This window comes from Aulonocara stuartgranti (assembly GCF_965226115.1).
Source record: "Aulonocara stuartgranti genome assembly, chromosome: 4".
NCBI lineage: Eukaryota > Metazoa > Chordata > Actinopteri > Cichliformes > Cichlidae > Aulonocara > Aulonocara stuartgranti.
Genome location: NC_138942.1, coordinates 21,754,633 through 21,771,982, shown reverse-complemented (window position 1 = coordinate 21,771,982; position 17,350 = coordinate 21,754,633). Strand labels below are relative to the sequence as shown.

General features: G+C 40.4%; 1 protein-coding gene across 1 annotated transcript; it reads left to right on the top strand.

Moving 5' to 3' along the window:
- The first annotated feature begins 200 nt into the window (after positions 1 to 200).
- Positions 201 to 16,311, top strand: sec14l1 (SEC14-like lipid binding 1). Its single transcript, XM_082529606.1, has 16 exons — positions 201 to 743; positions 1,077 to 1,173; positions 5,807 to 5,956; positions 6,179 to 6,310; positions 7,338 to 7,466; positions 7,565 to 7,784; positions 8,109 to 8,218; positions 9,137 to 9,326; positions 9,708 to 9,796; positions 9,890 to 9,960; positions 10,070 to 10,241; positions 10,826 to 10,960; positions 11,674 to 11,808; positions 12,030 to 12,272; positions 12,422 to 12,600; positions 12,852 to 16,311. Exons 2-16 carry the CDS (start codon positions 1,111 to 1,113, stop codon positions 12,934 to 12,936), a joined length of 2,103 nt encoding a protein of 700 aa, XP_082385732.1. The 5' UTR covers positions 201 to 743; positions 1,077 to 1,110; the 3' UTR covers positions 12,937 to 16,311.
- The last annotated feature ends 1,039 nt before the right edge of the window (positions 16,312 to 17,350 follow it).

Genomic DNA, 17,350 nt, shown 5'->3' with positions numbered 1-17,350 from the left:
AATTTTTCAATTTAGTTTTAAAAAAGAAGAAAAACAAGTAAAGCCCATTGTTTTTATTATTGTCTTTATTATTTTTCTATTAAGATGACAAATGCCAGCAACTTACATGCATTTCTGAACAGAATTCGTTTTAGTCGTTTAAATATTTTGTTTCATTAATTTCTGACTTCAAATTTAGATTAAAAATGTGAAGTTTGTCATTTTTCTAATAAACAACAATATAAACAAACTAATAAACAACAATACACATTATTTTTGTTTAACAAACTTTTGACATATTTTTTAAAACATTTTCCGTGTTTATCATGTCGTCTGGTAAGGTACAACAACAACAGCTTTAAAAAGCTTTGTATATATGCCCTCCTACGTTTGTGTCCGAGTCCAGAAAGGCGGTAGAAAATATTCAATAATGTTAGACAGATAAAAAAAAAAATCACGAATTTATAGTCTTTTGTTCATTTCTTGTTTGTCAGTGTCGGATGAAATTTTGCTTGAAAATGTGCGACCAAAACGACTTTTTTTTTTCAAACATCACGTTGATTTCCTGTTTGGCCGAAAGGGGGCGGAGTCAAAAGTCTGCCGTAAGGTCAAAGTGACGGGTAGGAAATGTTTTTCTTTTGCGGTTTTCATTGTAGGAAAGTAGGCGAGAGGCTCGCTTTCTTCTCTCAGCTGACGACATGGACCCTCATATAGTTGGACAGCTACAGTAAGCCAACCTGCCGGCACGGAAAGAAAACATTTCTGTAAGTCAAAGTGTCTTTCTTTTCGCTATAGAAACCGCTTGACACTGTGTTTGCTTATGTGTCATTACATTGTAACAAACTTTGAACTTTGACATTTTCTCTATGGATCAAAACATCCCAACTGGTTCCAAAAAAACTTTCTGAAATTCTCCTTCTGCAGCACACAGCTTATATTTCAACCCTAATTATGGTCATGTGAATGTCACTGTCCTCTCTTTCTCCCCTCATTGACCTTTACTCAGCTCATGTTATGTAGACTTTTTTTAAGAAGAAGAAGACGTGCCCTTTCCACTAATCTATACTGACAGCTGCCGTGTCATATCTCTGTGGCAGTTTAACAGAGTTTGCTGCTGACTGAGCTTCAGCCATGGTGCAGGAGTACCAGTCCCCTGTTCGGGTCTACAAGCACCCGTTTGAGTTGATAATGGCGGTAAGTGACGTGCTTATATTGAGGAATCTTTTAAATTCACAGATTGTGTGCGTATGTATATATGCAGCCTTCCAGCTCACAGCATTGAATATGAGCTTCATATTTGCAAAATATCCTTTATACACAAACTAGGGATCAAAGTTTGGCAATCTGCTTTTCACTCTAGGGCACTGACCTTTTGCAATCCAAATGCTGTTCAGCTTTTCCTCTCATGAAAATAAATAAATTTTAGATTTCAAAAGTTTTCCAGCTCATTCCATGGTTAGGTGGCAATGTAAAAGAGACCAGACACTTTCAGAAAATAGTCCGTAGCCTTGTCTGCCTCAGATAGTCATTTGTCTCATTTTTGATATTTGCTTACTTGCAGTCTGTACTGCATGTTTATTGACTTTACTGGAATGCTGCATATTTTTTCTTTCCTGCTCGTGCTGCTTTAAATACAATAACTTGAAGGGTGCTTTTCTTTCTTTTTGCATGAAAACACACAGCACAATAAAGACTCCTTTTTTCAAAACCAGACTTGCCATTTAGTGTTTGGCAACTGGCCTTGATGTTGAATGGTTATGCAAAAACCAGGGGTAGGCAACCTTTTTGATGACAAGTGCCATCTAAAAAAGTGCCATATCAACCGTTGCATTAACAATACGATAACTTGCTTCAGTTCCAGTACCAGATGTTTTGCAGCTGTAAAAACTTTTAGAGTACTTGCTTGCTTCTCATATCTTGACACAGCACGTGTAATTGATTCAACTTTCTCTGCCTCATCCTTGAAGGTTTTTTGATGTTTCGTCTCAAATTGTCGTTTAACACTGGAAGTCCGGCAAACAACACTCTCGAGGCAAAGGGCACATACAGCACGATCTTTCTGTTGCACAAAGTCTTCCGTCCAAATTGTCATAAAAGACCATTAGCTGTATTGTCATTAGCTCTGTGTGAGCTAATTTGTGATGTGCATTGGTGGCCCAGCCTTAGATATTTATTTTTAAATACACCTTCTCAGATTATTTCACTGCATGCCGTGCCACCACTTAACCCTTCACCACGTGCCAAGGGTTGCCGACCCCTGATATAGACACTCAATCAATCAAAATTTATTTATATAGCACATATTAAAACAACAGTATTGACCAAAGTGCTTCACTGTCAGCCACTTCACTTGGTACGTCAGTTTAACTGCTCATTTGGCGCAAATATCAAAAACGGACAAATTTCGGTCAATCTCGTTATTTCTTATCTATACAGAGTCTGGCAAATGCAAAGGTTGTGGGGTTTAATCAAGAATATATCAGAATGAGAAAGTCATTTAAGTAACCTTGAACGTGGCATCGTTCTTGTTCGGGGTATTTTGTAAACTGCTGATCTATTGTGATTTTTGTTTTTGCATTAGAATTACATTTCTTAGACTTTTTGTCTTATTTATGTCAGAAATCAGAGGAGAATAACCAGACTGCTTTGAGCTGAAAGGATCCACTCCTTACAGCCAAAGTCAACCCAGTATCACAGCAAAACGTGTAATAAACACGCCGGTACACCCTGTCCACTTCTAACTTTGGAGAGGGAAAAAAGATAATGGTTGCATTACCGACAGGGGGAGATAGTATATTTAAAGCCAAGAAGTCAGTAGTAAGCAAAAACACATGAAGTACATTCAAGGGTCCTTAATAACCAGAAACGATTAAGCTAGGTGGCTAGTATATATTTACATGTAAATGTCTTAATGATGTCAGTTTAAATGCTTCCTCCCATGATTATTTTCATGTTGGCTTGAAATAAAGTATCTCCCTCTGCGGTTACTGCAAGTGCTACGTGTGTATATTTCATTTGTAAAGGCAAAGTGTGAAATGGTCTTTTACATAACGCTGTGATACTGGGCTGCCAACGTAAGCAGAGTGCACAGCACAGATGGAGAAGAAGCGCACCGAGCGCTGCTCCAAATAGCCAAAAACAGGAAACTGAAGCTCACCAATATTTGACAACAGAAGATTGGAAAACATTGCCTGGTCTGATAAGTCTTGAGTTCTTCTGCAACATTCAGATGGTGAGGTCAGAATTTGCTGTAAACAGCTTGAAATCATGGATCCATTCTGCCTTGTATCAGCGGTTCAGGCTGCTGGTGGTGTAATGATTGTGGGATATTTCCATGACACGCTTTGACCCCTTTAGTACCAGCTGAATATTGTCTAAACACCACAGCCGACCTGAGTATTGTTGCTGACCATGTCCAAAGCTGTATGACCACAGTTCACTGTACTCAACTGGCCGCCTCAGGTACCAGATCTCAGTCCAATAGATTGCACCTTTGGGAAATTCACCACAAAGATGTGAAATCAGCAAATCTTCAGCAACTGTGTAATGGTGTCATGTCCATATGGACCAAAATCTCAGAGGAATGTTTCCAGCGTCTCAGAAATAATGTTAGTTCTGAATGCAAAAGAGCGTGCAACCCAGTGCTAGTGAGGTGTAACTAATGAAGTGGCTGGTGAGTGTGTATTTGAGGTGTCTGTAAGTCATTCAGCGTGGTTGTTGTTTTCTTATCATGTGCTGCCTGGGCAGAGGTCGGGAGTTCTCGAGTTGTTTTGTAGGATGGTTTTTTAGAACAGCTGTAAGTTATGTAAGTGCCTCGCTGACCAGTTCTCTTATCCTTTAGAAAGCAAACAAAATGCAACGCTAAGAAAAAGAGAGTTTGTCAGCAGAAAACTTTGCAGCTATATTTATATAACTCACTTTCCATTATTCCAACAGTATTCAATAGTTACACAGGGGAAAAATCCATTAAAATTCCATGCTATAAGCTGGCTTTTCTTTAAATGGAATATTTTTTGTTATGATACCGATGCATTGCTTTCCCATCACTGCAAATTGCAGTTTTGGGCTAAAACCATAAGCACAAGAACACCAGGCAAAGCAAAAGTAGGACAAAAGAAAAATAAATACGGATTCCCGTGAGGGGCACCGTCACCTGTGCGGTCTGCTCTTGGTGTTTTCTCTTAAGTTACACATTAAGCCAAAGTGTTGCACAACATCCTTGATGAAGGGTTGTAGAGACTGCGATGCTGCAGCGGTTACAGTTTGCCGTGCAGCTGCTATACAGAGTTAACACAATAGACAGTGTGGATAACACCTACACCAAAGCCATTTGATGCTTCCCCATGGAACATTTGCAGGTCTGAAATTCTTCCTGCGTCACTGCAGGTTATTGAAAAGACTCTCAAAATAAGCCCTTTGTGAAAGCTAAATAACAGCTCCTTTAAGAAGAGAAAGAAGCCTGCGACAGCTTAAAGAGGAGAATCCAAATGAACAGCTAACATCCTCTTCTGCTCCCATTTACCTCAGAGCTTCTCATTAGCTCCCTCAATGCTACTGACAGCTGTTGTTCAGGCTAACAGTGCTAATCAGTGTCCTGGATATTACTGAATGTTTAACCTTGACACCATTGTTGTTCCTGTCATGACATTTCTTAATGACTCTCCGGGGCCTTTATGTAACAGAGCTAGGTGCCTGTAAACGCACGACACTTGTAGAAATGCATTTGATCAATATCGGCAGAAGAGTAAAACATGATTTGAATGAGCTGAAAAGTGCTGTCTGTCTGACGTTTGGCTTACACAAAGTCCTCAAGGCTTGCTTTGCCTAAAACACTAGAAACCCATGTTCTCCCCCCCCCCCCCCCCTTTTATATATATTATTAAATATTTTGTGCCTCCATTATGTGGTTATGCTCATAATGCTGAAGGGGGAATAGGCAGAACAGAGCTTTCAATTTGTCTGCAATCAGTGAAACATACTGTTTTTGTTAGTTTGCCTGTTGCACAGCGCCAGTCATTGCTGCTTAATTAGCACAGAAACATTTCCCAATAATTTTCTTAGTGAATAATTTCATCCTGTTGATTGGATTGTTCATACGCTGTGCTGTATTGATGCGTGCAGGATGTGCGAGGTTGTCTGTGTGTGTGTGATTTTGAGAGTTTAGCTTTTTAAACTTTTAAAATCTTAAGTCTTGGCTGACTTAGTGATTTTACTGCTTAACGCAGTTCCTCAAGACATTGACGGCACTTTTCTATCCCATGGTAAAATGCTTATCCCTCTATCCGCGCCATTACACAGGCAGCTGTCCGTATCATAAAGGTCTAGTTCATCCCCTGCTTTTGCTTAGTTGTCAATAGTTTGCTATCAGAAGCTGCACTGCCCCTTGTTAAGTAACATCTTTTACTGCAGATCTTGAAACGCCTGCCTGGCAGCTCAGTAAATGCATACAGGTAGCCCTGGTGATAGTGGCGAGGGCAGATGGTCACATGCTTTGGTCTTTAAAACACGTGGCAATTACTGCTTGTAAATGCTGCAGGCTGTTGGTGTCTGCAAAACACAACATTTTAATAGGCATTTACATAAACTAAAGTTGCTAACTACAGAAAAAAGCACCCTAACCTGACACAGTAGTTCAGTGCTATAAATCTATTCAGTCAGCCTTTGTGATTATAGTTTTCTATAAGCAGCTTTCCCTTCCTAACAGTGAGCTACCTCACTGAGGCAGAGCTCCCAGTGGAACAAACTGAATGGACCCAGGCAAGCCATTAATACAGACAACATAATAATAAACCCAATCAATCAATTTTTCTATATAAATGTCTTTCAGGCCTACGTGAGACGGTTCCCAAAGTGTCCATTGATTCCAATGTTTGTGGACAGCGAGATCATAAGTGAGAGCCAAAGTGATGATGGATGCGTGCTGGTGACTGAGAGGCGCTGTACGATCGACATCGAAGCCCCACGACTTCTCAAACGGGTACTTCCACTCTGACCTTATAGGGGATGAGGGCGGTAAAGCAAAGGAATTGGTTACTATGATGTGATCTTTCTTTTGTGAAGTACAAAAACCAGATGCTCTTTATTTAGTGAAATACTTGTAAATGATGCATTTCAGCCTTGCACATGTTATTGGAGGATAAAAGATGTGACTTTTTGCAGTAACTGTAAATGTAGCATGTTTTGTTTCTTCTGCATGTAGATCGCCGGCGTGGATTATCTGTACTTCATCCAAAAAAACTCTCTGAACCGCAGAGACAGGACGCTCCGTATTGAGGTTCACAATGAGACTTTTTCTAACAGAGTCATTGTCCGTGAGAGGTGCAGCTACACGGTGAGTCTGAGAGTCAAACGTGGTAATCAGGTGCTTAGAATGTGGCAGCGTGTAGGAGGTTTATTTCTTTGTTTTTATATAAACTTTTACAACGCCTAGTGCTTGCCGGATGGTACAGAGTCCCTGCTAAAGGCAATGCAATATGTGGTGCATGAATTATTCATCTTAGGTGATCCTCCCATAGTGTGCTCAAGGCACTAAAGAGCTAGTGTCACCAGGTGTCTTTAAAGCTGCTGTTGTCTCAGTCAGAGTTACTATAATACTGCTCTCCCTGTTAAAAGATGCTTCGCACAATTTTTTGATGTCTGCTCTGTATCATGTGGCAGTCTGCACAGAAGAAAGTAAGAATTTTGTATGACAGTAATTTTGCAATTACTGAACCAGCCACTTCATTAGGTATACCTTGCTACAGCTGCCTTTTCATCTTCTTTAACTCTTCGTGGCACAAATTCAATCAATTTTGGTTCATGTTAACATAATAGCATCACATAGTTGCATAGGTGCTCAATTGGATTGAGATCTGCCGATTGTGGAAACCGTTTGAGTTCGGTGAACTCATTGTGATGTTCAAGAAACCAGTTTGGCATGATCTGAGCTTTCTGAAATGATGTGTTACGCTGTAGTCATAAAGAGATGGACAACAGCAATAATCCAACCCATCTGGCACCAATTTTCTTCCTCATTCAGACGCTCAGTTTTCAGCTTTAGTAGATTGTGTTGACCATGTCTGCATGCCTGTATGCACTGAGTTGCTACTAAGTGATTAGCTGATTAGATATTTACAATAACAAGCAGTTGAAAAGGCGTACCTAATGAAGTGGCTTGTGAGTGTATGTGCAGTACCTGGCACCAGAACCTACCATTTACTTAAAAGGCAGTTAAAATTGTGATGACGAGATATGTAACCATGTATGCACTGATGTAATATTTTGTATTAAACCTCAGCTTGTGCTTTGTTTACATAACAAAGAGTTTGGTCGAACAGTTTGGTTCAAGTTCAAATTCATATGCGTGTCCTCTTCCACAGGTTCATCCAGAGAATGAGAGCTGGACTTGCTTCGAACAGTCGGCTAGTCTGGATATTAAGTCCTTTTTTGGTTTTGAAAGCACCGCAGAGAAGATAGCGATGAAGCAATATGCTAGTAGCATTAAAAAGGTTTGCATATTTTACTTCATTTGCCTTCACGTCTTGGTCCAGATGCTTCCCTAACTGTCAAAATTAATTCAGTCTTTCATTTCTTTCAACTGATGAAGGGTAAAGAAATTATTGAGTACTACCTCAGAGAGCTGGAGAAAGAAGGAGTCACTTATATACCTCGTTGGACCTCCACTGTTGACTCTGGGACAGTCACTTGGAGGCACCAGCTGCTGCCCCCCTCTGCTGCCAGAGCCATCCCAGTGAACAGTGCCAAGGACGGGCTGCACTGTAAAGACTCATCATGTTCTGCAGAGCTAGTGACCGGTTCGCCTGATGGTCAGTGTGTGCTCGCTAATCCCAGCAAAGGTTTAATATAAATGTCAAAAGATAACAATACATAGAGTGAATTTACCAACTGAGATATTAAAAGTGTGGGAAATAGATCAGTGGGTGATTTATACAGCAGTGCAGGAATCCTCCTATAACTGCACTGCCAAAAAACCTCAAACAAACAGAAGCAACATTTTAAGTGTTTGATAAAAACCTGCAAAACTCACCGTGTCTAATTATTTTCAAAAACGCTGAAATTGCACCATAGTCTTCAGTCTGTTGGATGCAATATTGTGTAACATTATGCTGTTATTGTGTTTTGGCCTGTAGACAAGTTGGATGCTGACTACATCAGACATTACCTAGGTGATTTAACGCCTCTGCAGGAGAGCTGTCTTATTCGGCTGCGTCAATGGCTGCAGGAAACCCACAAGGGCAAGGTCACAAATAAACAAACACAGTTTCTTTCATTAGTGAACAGTTGATGCTGCGATATACAGTATGCCTTTATTTCTAAGACACTCACGCAACCTGTTATTTCCCTCTTGCTTCCACTCTTACTCTAGCTCAGTTTTGATGCTCAGAGACATACAGTGCTGTGAAAAAGTATTTGCACCCTTCTTGTTTTCTTAGTTTTTTGCATATTTATCATGTTTATCAGATCATCCAGCAAATTTTAATATAGGTTTAATACAGGTAACCCCAGTAAATACAAAAGGCATTTTTTAAATTATTGTTTTATTTATTTAAGGAAAAAAGGTCATTCAAACCTCCCTGGCCCCGTGCAAAAAAGTCATTGCCATCGTCTGCAAAGGGTTACAAAGCCAATTCTAAGGATTTAGGACTCCAGTCAACCACAATGAAAGCCATTATCCACAAATGGAGAAAATTTGGAACAGTAGTGAACCTTCCCAGGAGCAGATGGCCTGCCAAAATTTCACCAAGAGTGCATCAACAACTCTTCCATGAGATCGCAAAAGAACCCAGAACAACATCTTAAGACCTCCGGGCCTCACTTATCTCAAATAAGCTCAAAGTTCATGGTTCAACAATAAGAAAGAGACAAACGATGAACATTATGGAAGGTTTGAGTCCCTTTGCATCGGCATAAAACTAACACAGCATTTAATAATTAGAACATGAAACCAAGAGTCAGACATGGTGGTGGTAGTGTAATGGTCTGGGGCTCCTTTGCTGTTTCAGGACCTTTTTGCAAACGAAGCAAACCAGTTATTCAGTTTAGGGCGCAATTTCTTTTTCACTGCACTACATGCAATTTGCAAAGATTTTCACCAGCAGAGTATTAAAAAATGCTTTGGATTCATCAGCATCTTTAACGATGCACCTCTCATGTACAGATTCCAAAGGATCAGCATGTGCTACGCTTCCTCAGGGCCAGAGATTTCAACCTCGACAAGGCCAGGGAGTTCCTCTGCCAGTCACTGACCTGGAGGAGACAGCATCAGGTGGATTTCCTGTTAGACACATGGAAGCGCCCTCAACTGCTCCAGGATTATTACTCTGGAGGCTGGCACCACCACGACAAAGGTACTGAGTGAGCGATGCTGGTTGATATTGCCATTATTGTGAGGCTTTTTTACTCCAGGCAGAGGGAAATTTTATCAGCTAATCTTAAAAGCCACAGGGATTTAAGCTTTTGTTTATATAGTTCTCAAACAGCCTGTTAATTATTGACTGCAAAGTCTGAACACCATATGTCTTCACTCCCATGTTTGGAAAAGGTTTCATTGCTTTTAACAGCTCAGCTGATCCAACTGATCACAGTTAAGACTTGAACACAGGATGTTCCCCTTGAGTGTTTACATGCTAAACCGATACCCTTTCTAGAGCGGTAAACACCAGCTTTGTTTACAGGTGGAAGTGTGCAGTGCAGTTTGTGATTGTTCACTGTGTTTCCTTCTCATTCAGATGGCCGTCCTCTGTACATTTTGCGTCTGGGTCAAATGGACACTAAAGGTTTAGTACGAGCCTTGGGTGAGGAGGCGCTGCTGAGACAGGTGACATAATTTATGACTTAATTTACATGGAAACAAAGCAAAAAGTGAAGATATTCTAAATGAAGTTGGCTCTTAACTGTGACAATGTTGCAGGTGCTTTCCATTAATGAGGAGGGACTGAGGCGCTGTGAGGAAAACACCAGAGTTTTTGGACAACCTATTAGGTGCCTAAATCGTATTTAGTTTAATCCTGCTCGTGTCCCATTGGTTAATGAGAAATCAGCAGTGCACTTTAACCAAAACAATGCGATGTCTGTTTTTATGTGTCGCTAGTTCTTGGACTTGCCTGGTGGATCTGGACGGTCTAAACATGCGTCATCTGTGGCGACCTGGCATTAAGGCGCTGTTGAGAATCATCGAAATTGTTGAGGCCAATTACCCTGAAACTTTGGGTCGCCTGCTCATACTGCGGGCACCGAGAGTTTTCCCTGTGCTGTGGACCCTGGTGAGAATAAACTGACTGCATCACCTGAATATGGAAGAATTCATAAAGCTGTAGAATACAGATGCAGAGATTATAAATAGCTAAGTGCAGTCCAGCCATGCTGGAAAAATGAGCAACTAATAAACAAAGAAAAATCTATTTATGGACCAGGAAAGATGACTGTAAAACTAAAACCCATAGGGGCACATTTAATCTTTGCTGTATGCAGTAGCATGGGTGGCAGGATTGCAAGAAATTACAGAAAGAGAATGAGCTACTGGGATGATGATGTCAATATAAAATACTATGGATGCTTAGTAACACCATCAACCAAATATTAAAGTATGTGTCACAGTGAGTTTTATATATTTACTAGGTATGTGTGTTTTTAAAGGGATGTCAAATGCTGTCATTTTTCTGTAAAGCAAATTTACCTTGCCTTTAGGTATAAATAAAGTTACCTTACCTTACCTTACCTAACACCATCAACCAGCTAACATGTGCATTTTTCATGCTTGAATTATTCATTGATTATGGATTGGCTTTCACAGTCCATAATAAGTGACTTTGCCCTTTCCTGCATGCTCTCTCGGTCTCACCGCCAGGTCAGCCCCCTTATTGATGAAAACACTCGTAAGAAGTTCCTTGTTTATGCTGGAAACGACTACCAGGGTCCAGGAGGTTTGGTAGACTACATTGACAGAGAAATTATCCCTGACTTCCTGCAAGGAGACTGCATGGTGAGGTTAAGTCTTCAGCTTATTGACCATACCTGTGAAAGTCAGTCTCAGCCCAGCCAGAAATATGCATATCATACCTGCAGTATGTGGTTTCACCAGCATGTACCAGTTTAGCATAGCTACATCTGGGTAGACATTTCTCTACAAATCCAGTGAACATCACCTTGCACTTCAGGCCCTTGACCCTGTGTTGTTTTGTTATGAAGAAATGATATATTGGAGGCCTGTATAGATTTTTGAGCTGCAGGTTGTCAGATAGGACCAGAACATACTGTGCTCACTGGCTAGTGGGTACAGTATCTGCCTCAGCTCAGCTGGCTCAGTTTTCTTTCCTTTTTTTGTTGACATAAAGGAAAAAAATTGCATCTGGGGCACATCACGATGTCCTTACAGGAGGACTCGCGTGTTTGAATTCTGTGACAGTTCAGTCAGTTCTGTGAGCACTCAACAAGTTGTTGCTCAGCTGCAAACGTGAAAGTGAAAGAGCTGTATCTAGTTGGAACTATAAAATGGCATTTCATACTGAGAAAGGTTATCCTTTAACTGAACCTGCATATCTAAGTTCATGGCATATGAATTGCAGTAAAACTTATTACATAAGATATTACTTTATTACACTATGCTTTTTGTAAAACAAGCTAGTATGTCTACATATATTTTGATATATATTAGTAAGCGTTCTGCTTTAATCACATTTATTTCTTCTTCTTCAGTGTGACATTCCTGAAGGAGGAATGGTTCCCAAATTTCTGTACAGAACAGCAGAAGAATTAGAGAGTGAAGAAAACCGCCTGTTGACTGATTCCATCTATAAAAGTGCCAGTATCTACAAGGGGGCTCCATACGAGGTGCAGTCTCAACTTTTATGCTTTGCCTCCAGTTTTATGACAATAAGAGTTAACAACAGGGCAAGAAAGGCGACATTTCTTTGCGTTTAATAGAGTTTATGCATTGTGTAATAGTGCCACTTACTGGAACAACTATGCATTGCATGCTTAAAATATATAGCGTGATTAATGAATTGCAGTCTTCAGACCTGTGTTTCTAATCTTCTTACATCTTTCTACAGCTGCTGATAGAGATCACAGAGGCCTCCTCTGTCATCACATGGGACTTTGATGTGTCTAAAGGAGATGTGGTATTTAACATCTACCACTCCAGGAGAGCCCCTCAGCCTCCCAGAAAGGAAACTCATGGTATCGCTTCCCTAGGGGCTGTTAATCCACAGCTTATAGACAAGAGCTGGGTACTAGGCCAGGACTACAGCACGGTGGAGAAAGCCCTCATGTGTAGGGAGGGAGAGAGTGTGCAGGTGAGAGAGGACATAAAAAGCTCTTTTGATCTGTCTTTGTTTAACAGTCTCAGACAACCTTCCTTTGTCCCCGTTCGCCGTCTTAAGTGCTTAATCCTCCGTCACAGCGAACACAAATTGATCCTGCAGATTTCTCTGGTTTGAAACAGGGCTCCCACATAACACGCTGGCCCGGCTTCTACATCCTCCAGTGGCGTTTCCTAAGCTCCGCAGCCTGCGCAGCCTCCAGCATGCCTCGAGTGGATGATGTGCTGGCCTCTCTGCAGGTTTCCTCCCACAAGTGTAAAATCATGTACTACACCGAGGTCCTTGCCTCCTGTGACTTCAGGTCAGTTTGGTATTTTTATTTTTTTGATGCTATACTGAGGCTCTTTTTCACTGCATGGGTCTTATGTAAGACTTTAAATATATATACAGGGACATTTATGCAAACTGTTTGTTCCTTATGCTTGTGCGCAAGCTGCCTTTTATTTGCCGCAGTGATTAGAATAATTGATTAGTATTTGATTGGGTGTAACTACGTTTTCAAGTTAAGATAATGTTGTTTGTCGATTTGTTTTTGTTTGTTTGTTTTTTTAGGGGTTCCATGACCAGTCTCGAGTCTTGTCACAGTGGCTTCTCACAGCTCAGTGGAACCACAACATCCTCTACCATTTCAAGGTAGCGTCTGTTAAGCGGACGTCCAGATGCAGCGATGACCAAAGCTCACTTGTATCCACTGGTGCCTTCAAAGAGAATTTTGTTTTTCAAATATGAGCTGTGTCACTGAAGACTGATTTTTGTTTCTACCGGAGTACATTAATAATGCAAATACCTGATGAAAATGCACTTTCGTCTTATATCCTTGCAATACGACAATGCATAAAATGAAAAAAAGGAGATGACTCACACACAGTAGCGTTTATATATTCTTAGATTAAATTTTAAAAAAGCACACATGAGCTTCTGTCCTTGCTTCTGTTGTCCACAAGGTGTCAGTGCAGTCTGCTGGAGCTGCTCTCAAATCTGCAGCGGCCTTTCCGCTTGGAGTTTAACTCACAGTCTTCATTTGGTTGTCTATGAAATTGAAGGGAGAATTGTTCAGAATTGTAAAACAATAATAATCGATGTCTCTGGAGTGTCTTGCACCAAGTGTTTCGAACAGCACCTGCGCTGGCAAAGCTGTGCTGAAGCAATATCTTTGATTTATCATCGAGATTGTTATTGCTCTTCGAGCAAACGGTGAGGTTTTAGGAATGAGAAGCTGGTATGAAACCTCTTTTTTGAAAATCTGCAGCACACTCCCTAGATTTCATGTAATGTTTTTTGGGCTTGTTAGGCGGAGCTGCTTAGTTTTCTCAGGCAGCTAATTTAAATGCAATAAAGTGCAGCCTCTTGTGATCTGGCACTGGGCCAGGCAGACTACTGATTTACATAAAACTTTAATTTCCATAAACTTATCAGATGCTTCCAGCTAAAGCTTAATTGAATTTTCCTGCGTTATTATTATTATTTCTTTTTTTTGTCTTCTTGGTTGCAAACTCGTGTCATGTTGGTGTTTATCCCGGCACAGTCAGGTACGTGGAGTTTTTTCTTTTTGAGGCTGATTTACCAGCATCCTGACTTCCTGCTGCCATGCCGGTGCTGTTAGACAGAGAAAGTTCACCGACTTAGCCTGAAGCTTGTTTAGTGAATTATTCAGCCTTCTCTAACAACCTCCCAAAACCCACATTTTCCACACACAGAATAACACTTCTGTATCTTGATGTGCCTAATTTTCTCGTAAAAAATGTTTTTGTTAATATAACTGTTATATATTTTAAGGCCAAATTATTTTACTGGCTCACATTGGCTTGAAAATGTCTACATATGTAAAATTTCATAAGCAAATGAAATACTCGATAATGCATAACCTCATAATGTGGCCACCTGTTTGGTTGACCTGACGCCACCTTCTGAGGGTGTCCTGGCTGACCTGAAGCCACAAATCACTCGGCTGATTAATCATTACAGCTCGTCCTGTGTGCTCACATGCTGATGTTTACTAGGTACAGTGTAATGTTAAAAGTGGGCAGGGGGAGGAGATGGGAACATTTCTTCTGCATATATTTGTTGTAAACTGAATGAATTTTGACTTTATAACATCTGATAAAATGAAGAAAGATTAGAGATGTCCTGAATATCTATTCTAAGTTGTAATTGTAAGAAACCTGAAATGTTTTGAAAGATTTCAAGCTACTCACAAAAAATGGGAATCTCTCTCTGTGCTAGAAGAGATGTCTTAGGATCAAATGTATTGTCCAATATATTATATATTATCTCTCTTCCTCACCAGTTTTGACGAAAGAACTGATAAATGCACCTGCACTTTGACTTCTTATTACTTATTCGCTTGTTGCGCTGCTGAACATCCCAGATAAGTCTCCAGCAAAGTTATCTGGAATTTGCCTCCCCATAGGCACAAATGAAGACTCAATCCCCCTTTTATTTCCCTAAGACATTTCACATTCTCTCTCTAACCTGCCTCATAAGCGGCTGATTGAATGTGCTTTCCCACCACGGCGGAGATTGGACTTGTCTGAAGTAAGAGTCAAATTAAAATCAGTCTGGAATAAGACCGCAACCTAGAAGACTAGAACACTTTATTCTTTGGCGAGCACAGCAGGCAGGCAGGAGGAGGGCTGCATTCATAATATGCTGCTGAAATAGTCCTCAGACTTGTTACCGATATTAGCATCCCAGCCTTCACTGGGAATATGTACATGATAATGAACGATCTTTTCTCAGCTTTTCCAGACTCAGACATGGAAATAGGCAACACGGGGATGACTTTGAGGCTGTCTTTTTTTTCTGTATTTACATCTCATGAATAGAAAAAAATAAATAAATTACAAAAGGTAGGGAGGTTGTGCTTTGCAAAATAGTGATTCATGCACCGCTTACCCATGTCAACACACTCCTCTGAGTCTATTTGCAAGAGCTAACAAAGTTGATGCATTAAGAGAAGCCAAGGTCAGCTGATAATAGTGCCTAAAATACAAAGCGAAAAATAAAATAATAAAAAATAAGGTGAAAACCACTTATCGCTCAACCAGTTCTCTTTATCCACCACAGGCTTCAGCTAAAATGGATTTCTTTCTTGTTGAACTCGATAATAAAAGAGAAAACCTTATCAGGCATAAGGTTGTAGGCTCTCACTGTAGTGTGGAGCCTCATTAAAACCTAAGCCGTGTTTCATTTGCTTCCTTCTGACAATCTTGACCTTCCCACTAATTGAAAAGGAGAGCTCCAGATTAGTGCGCCACATTATTTTCCGGAGGCTTGATACACTGGCAGGAAAACTTTGCCCGGGATTGTTGGTCTCAAAACAACTGTGCGTCTAAATCGCGGCCCTGGTTTGAGTGTGATGTACGGAAGCTGAAAAACAAACAGTAAAACTCCTTCGTTTGAGTTGTGGACCTGTCTGATTAGCTAATCTTATATTGGCCTGTTTGAAATTCATTTTCTGACTTGATATACTGCTGGGCTTGATTAATATGTCCACAAACAAATAGATACAGTCACATCTATTTATCTCTGATGTTTCATACCATCTCTCATATCGTGTTACATTGATTTTTCCCTGCTACAAGAGAGACCATCAATCTAGCTACAATTTAGGGCAATTTCTGAGCTCTGCCCTCATTTGCAACAGACTGTCAAGGTTCTGCTTTAAGTTGTGTTGTTTTCATCTGCATTCGAATCACACCTGCATTTATTTCTCTGGGCTTCCTCGGCTCACTGACTGCTGTAGTTGACATTTTCATTCTTTGCCCTCTAATTGGTCACTGAACTGTGGAGGTCAATATGAGTTTTTGCCCCCCCCACACACACACACTCTTTTAAATGCTTTAGTGGAAACACTATAGCAGTTACTTATCTTTTTGCTTGTTTGGATCGATTACTAAGCTGTGCCGAGTAACTAATCTGTCTAATGTAAGAATGAACGACAGGAGACATCGAGCACCACATCGCCGTCCCGTTTATGACACAACCACAAACATGTTTTGTGCTGCATCCCTTTCCTGTAATAAAGAAGAGTGCCAACTCACGCTTTATCGTCATGCCATTGATTGAATCCTGACAATAGCTGCCCCAGGGTTCACATAAAATATTGAATTACTTTCCTCTATAAAAAGACAACAGACCTCGAAGGCTGTGTGCAAATCAAATTAAGCCTTCCTCTTTTTTTAAAAAAAAAAAAAGAAATTTAGAAAATTTAGAACAAGAAATGCTAAATTAGCTAAAATTCATGCTGGGAAAACAGCAGTGGGAGCAATATGCTTGGAGACTTGTTAAATTTGAAATGGTGGCTTCGACTTGGAGCAGGCCTGCAACTACAAAGCATCTACAAACCAAAGTGATAAAATAACATGGCAATAAGACCGAATGAGTCTGTGTGATGATAAAATGATTAACGATGATAAATTGGACACATTTTCTGAAATTCCTCCTTGCAAACTACATCTATCTATCTATCTATCTATCTATCTATCTGATATGCAAGCCACTTGGCTTTAATATTTTCATTGGTTGAAGTCTGAAGTCAGACATACCACACTGATGCAGTTTAATAAAAATACCAGTGCTTTTCCTTCTATAACAAGTCAAAAACTCTGCTGTGGAAAGGACACACTACTGTATATTTTAACCTTCTGCATGAGGTGTGTCCTATTAAATGCTACCATGTGACAGGAGGGAGCTAGTTCTTCCTGCCTGATGGTGCATGTCCCTTCTATAGACAGTAAAGGTTCCTCTATACTACTTCATGTTAGATCATGGGTAATCAATAGTGTTTCTGCTGGCAAAGAGTAAATGTTGACATTCAGAGCACCTGTCTTTGCTCTCCTCTCGAAGCAAGCCTCACCACCAGCTCTAAATGAACACAGGGCTGCCTTGCTGAAAGCCAGACTGTTGGGGGTTGATGTGGGCACCTGCTGAGAGGCAGAGAGAATAAAGCGAGACAGACAGGTAGAGAGACTGACATAAAGGTGTGAAGGTAAGATTAAGGACGAGGGGAGCAGGATGATCAAGGCAAATGTAGATATTGAAGAGTTCTG

What these genes read in the sequence shown, in the direction of transcription:
- sec14l1 (XM_082529606.1), top strand. Translation starts at nt 1,111, where the DNA reads ATGGTGCAGGAGTACCAGTCCCCTGTTCGGGTCTACAAGCACCCGTTT. An exon ending in CCCCACGACTTCTCAAACGG is followed by an intron (nt 5,957 to 6,178) that starts GTACTTCCACTC and finishes TTCTGCATGTAG; the next exon opens with ATCGCCGGCGTGGATTATCT. An exon ending in GTGAGAGGTGCAGCTACACG is followed by an intron (nt 6,311 to 7,337) that starts GTGAGTCTGAGA and finishes CCTCTTCCACAG; the next exon opens with GTTCATCCAGAGAATGAGAG.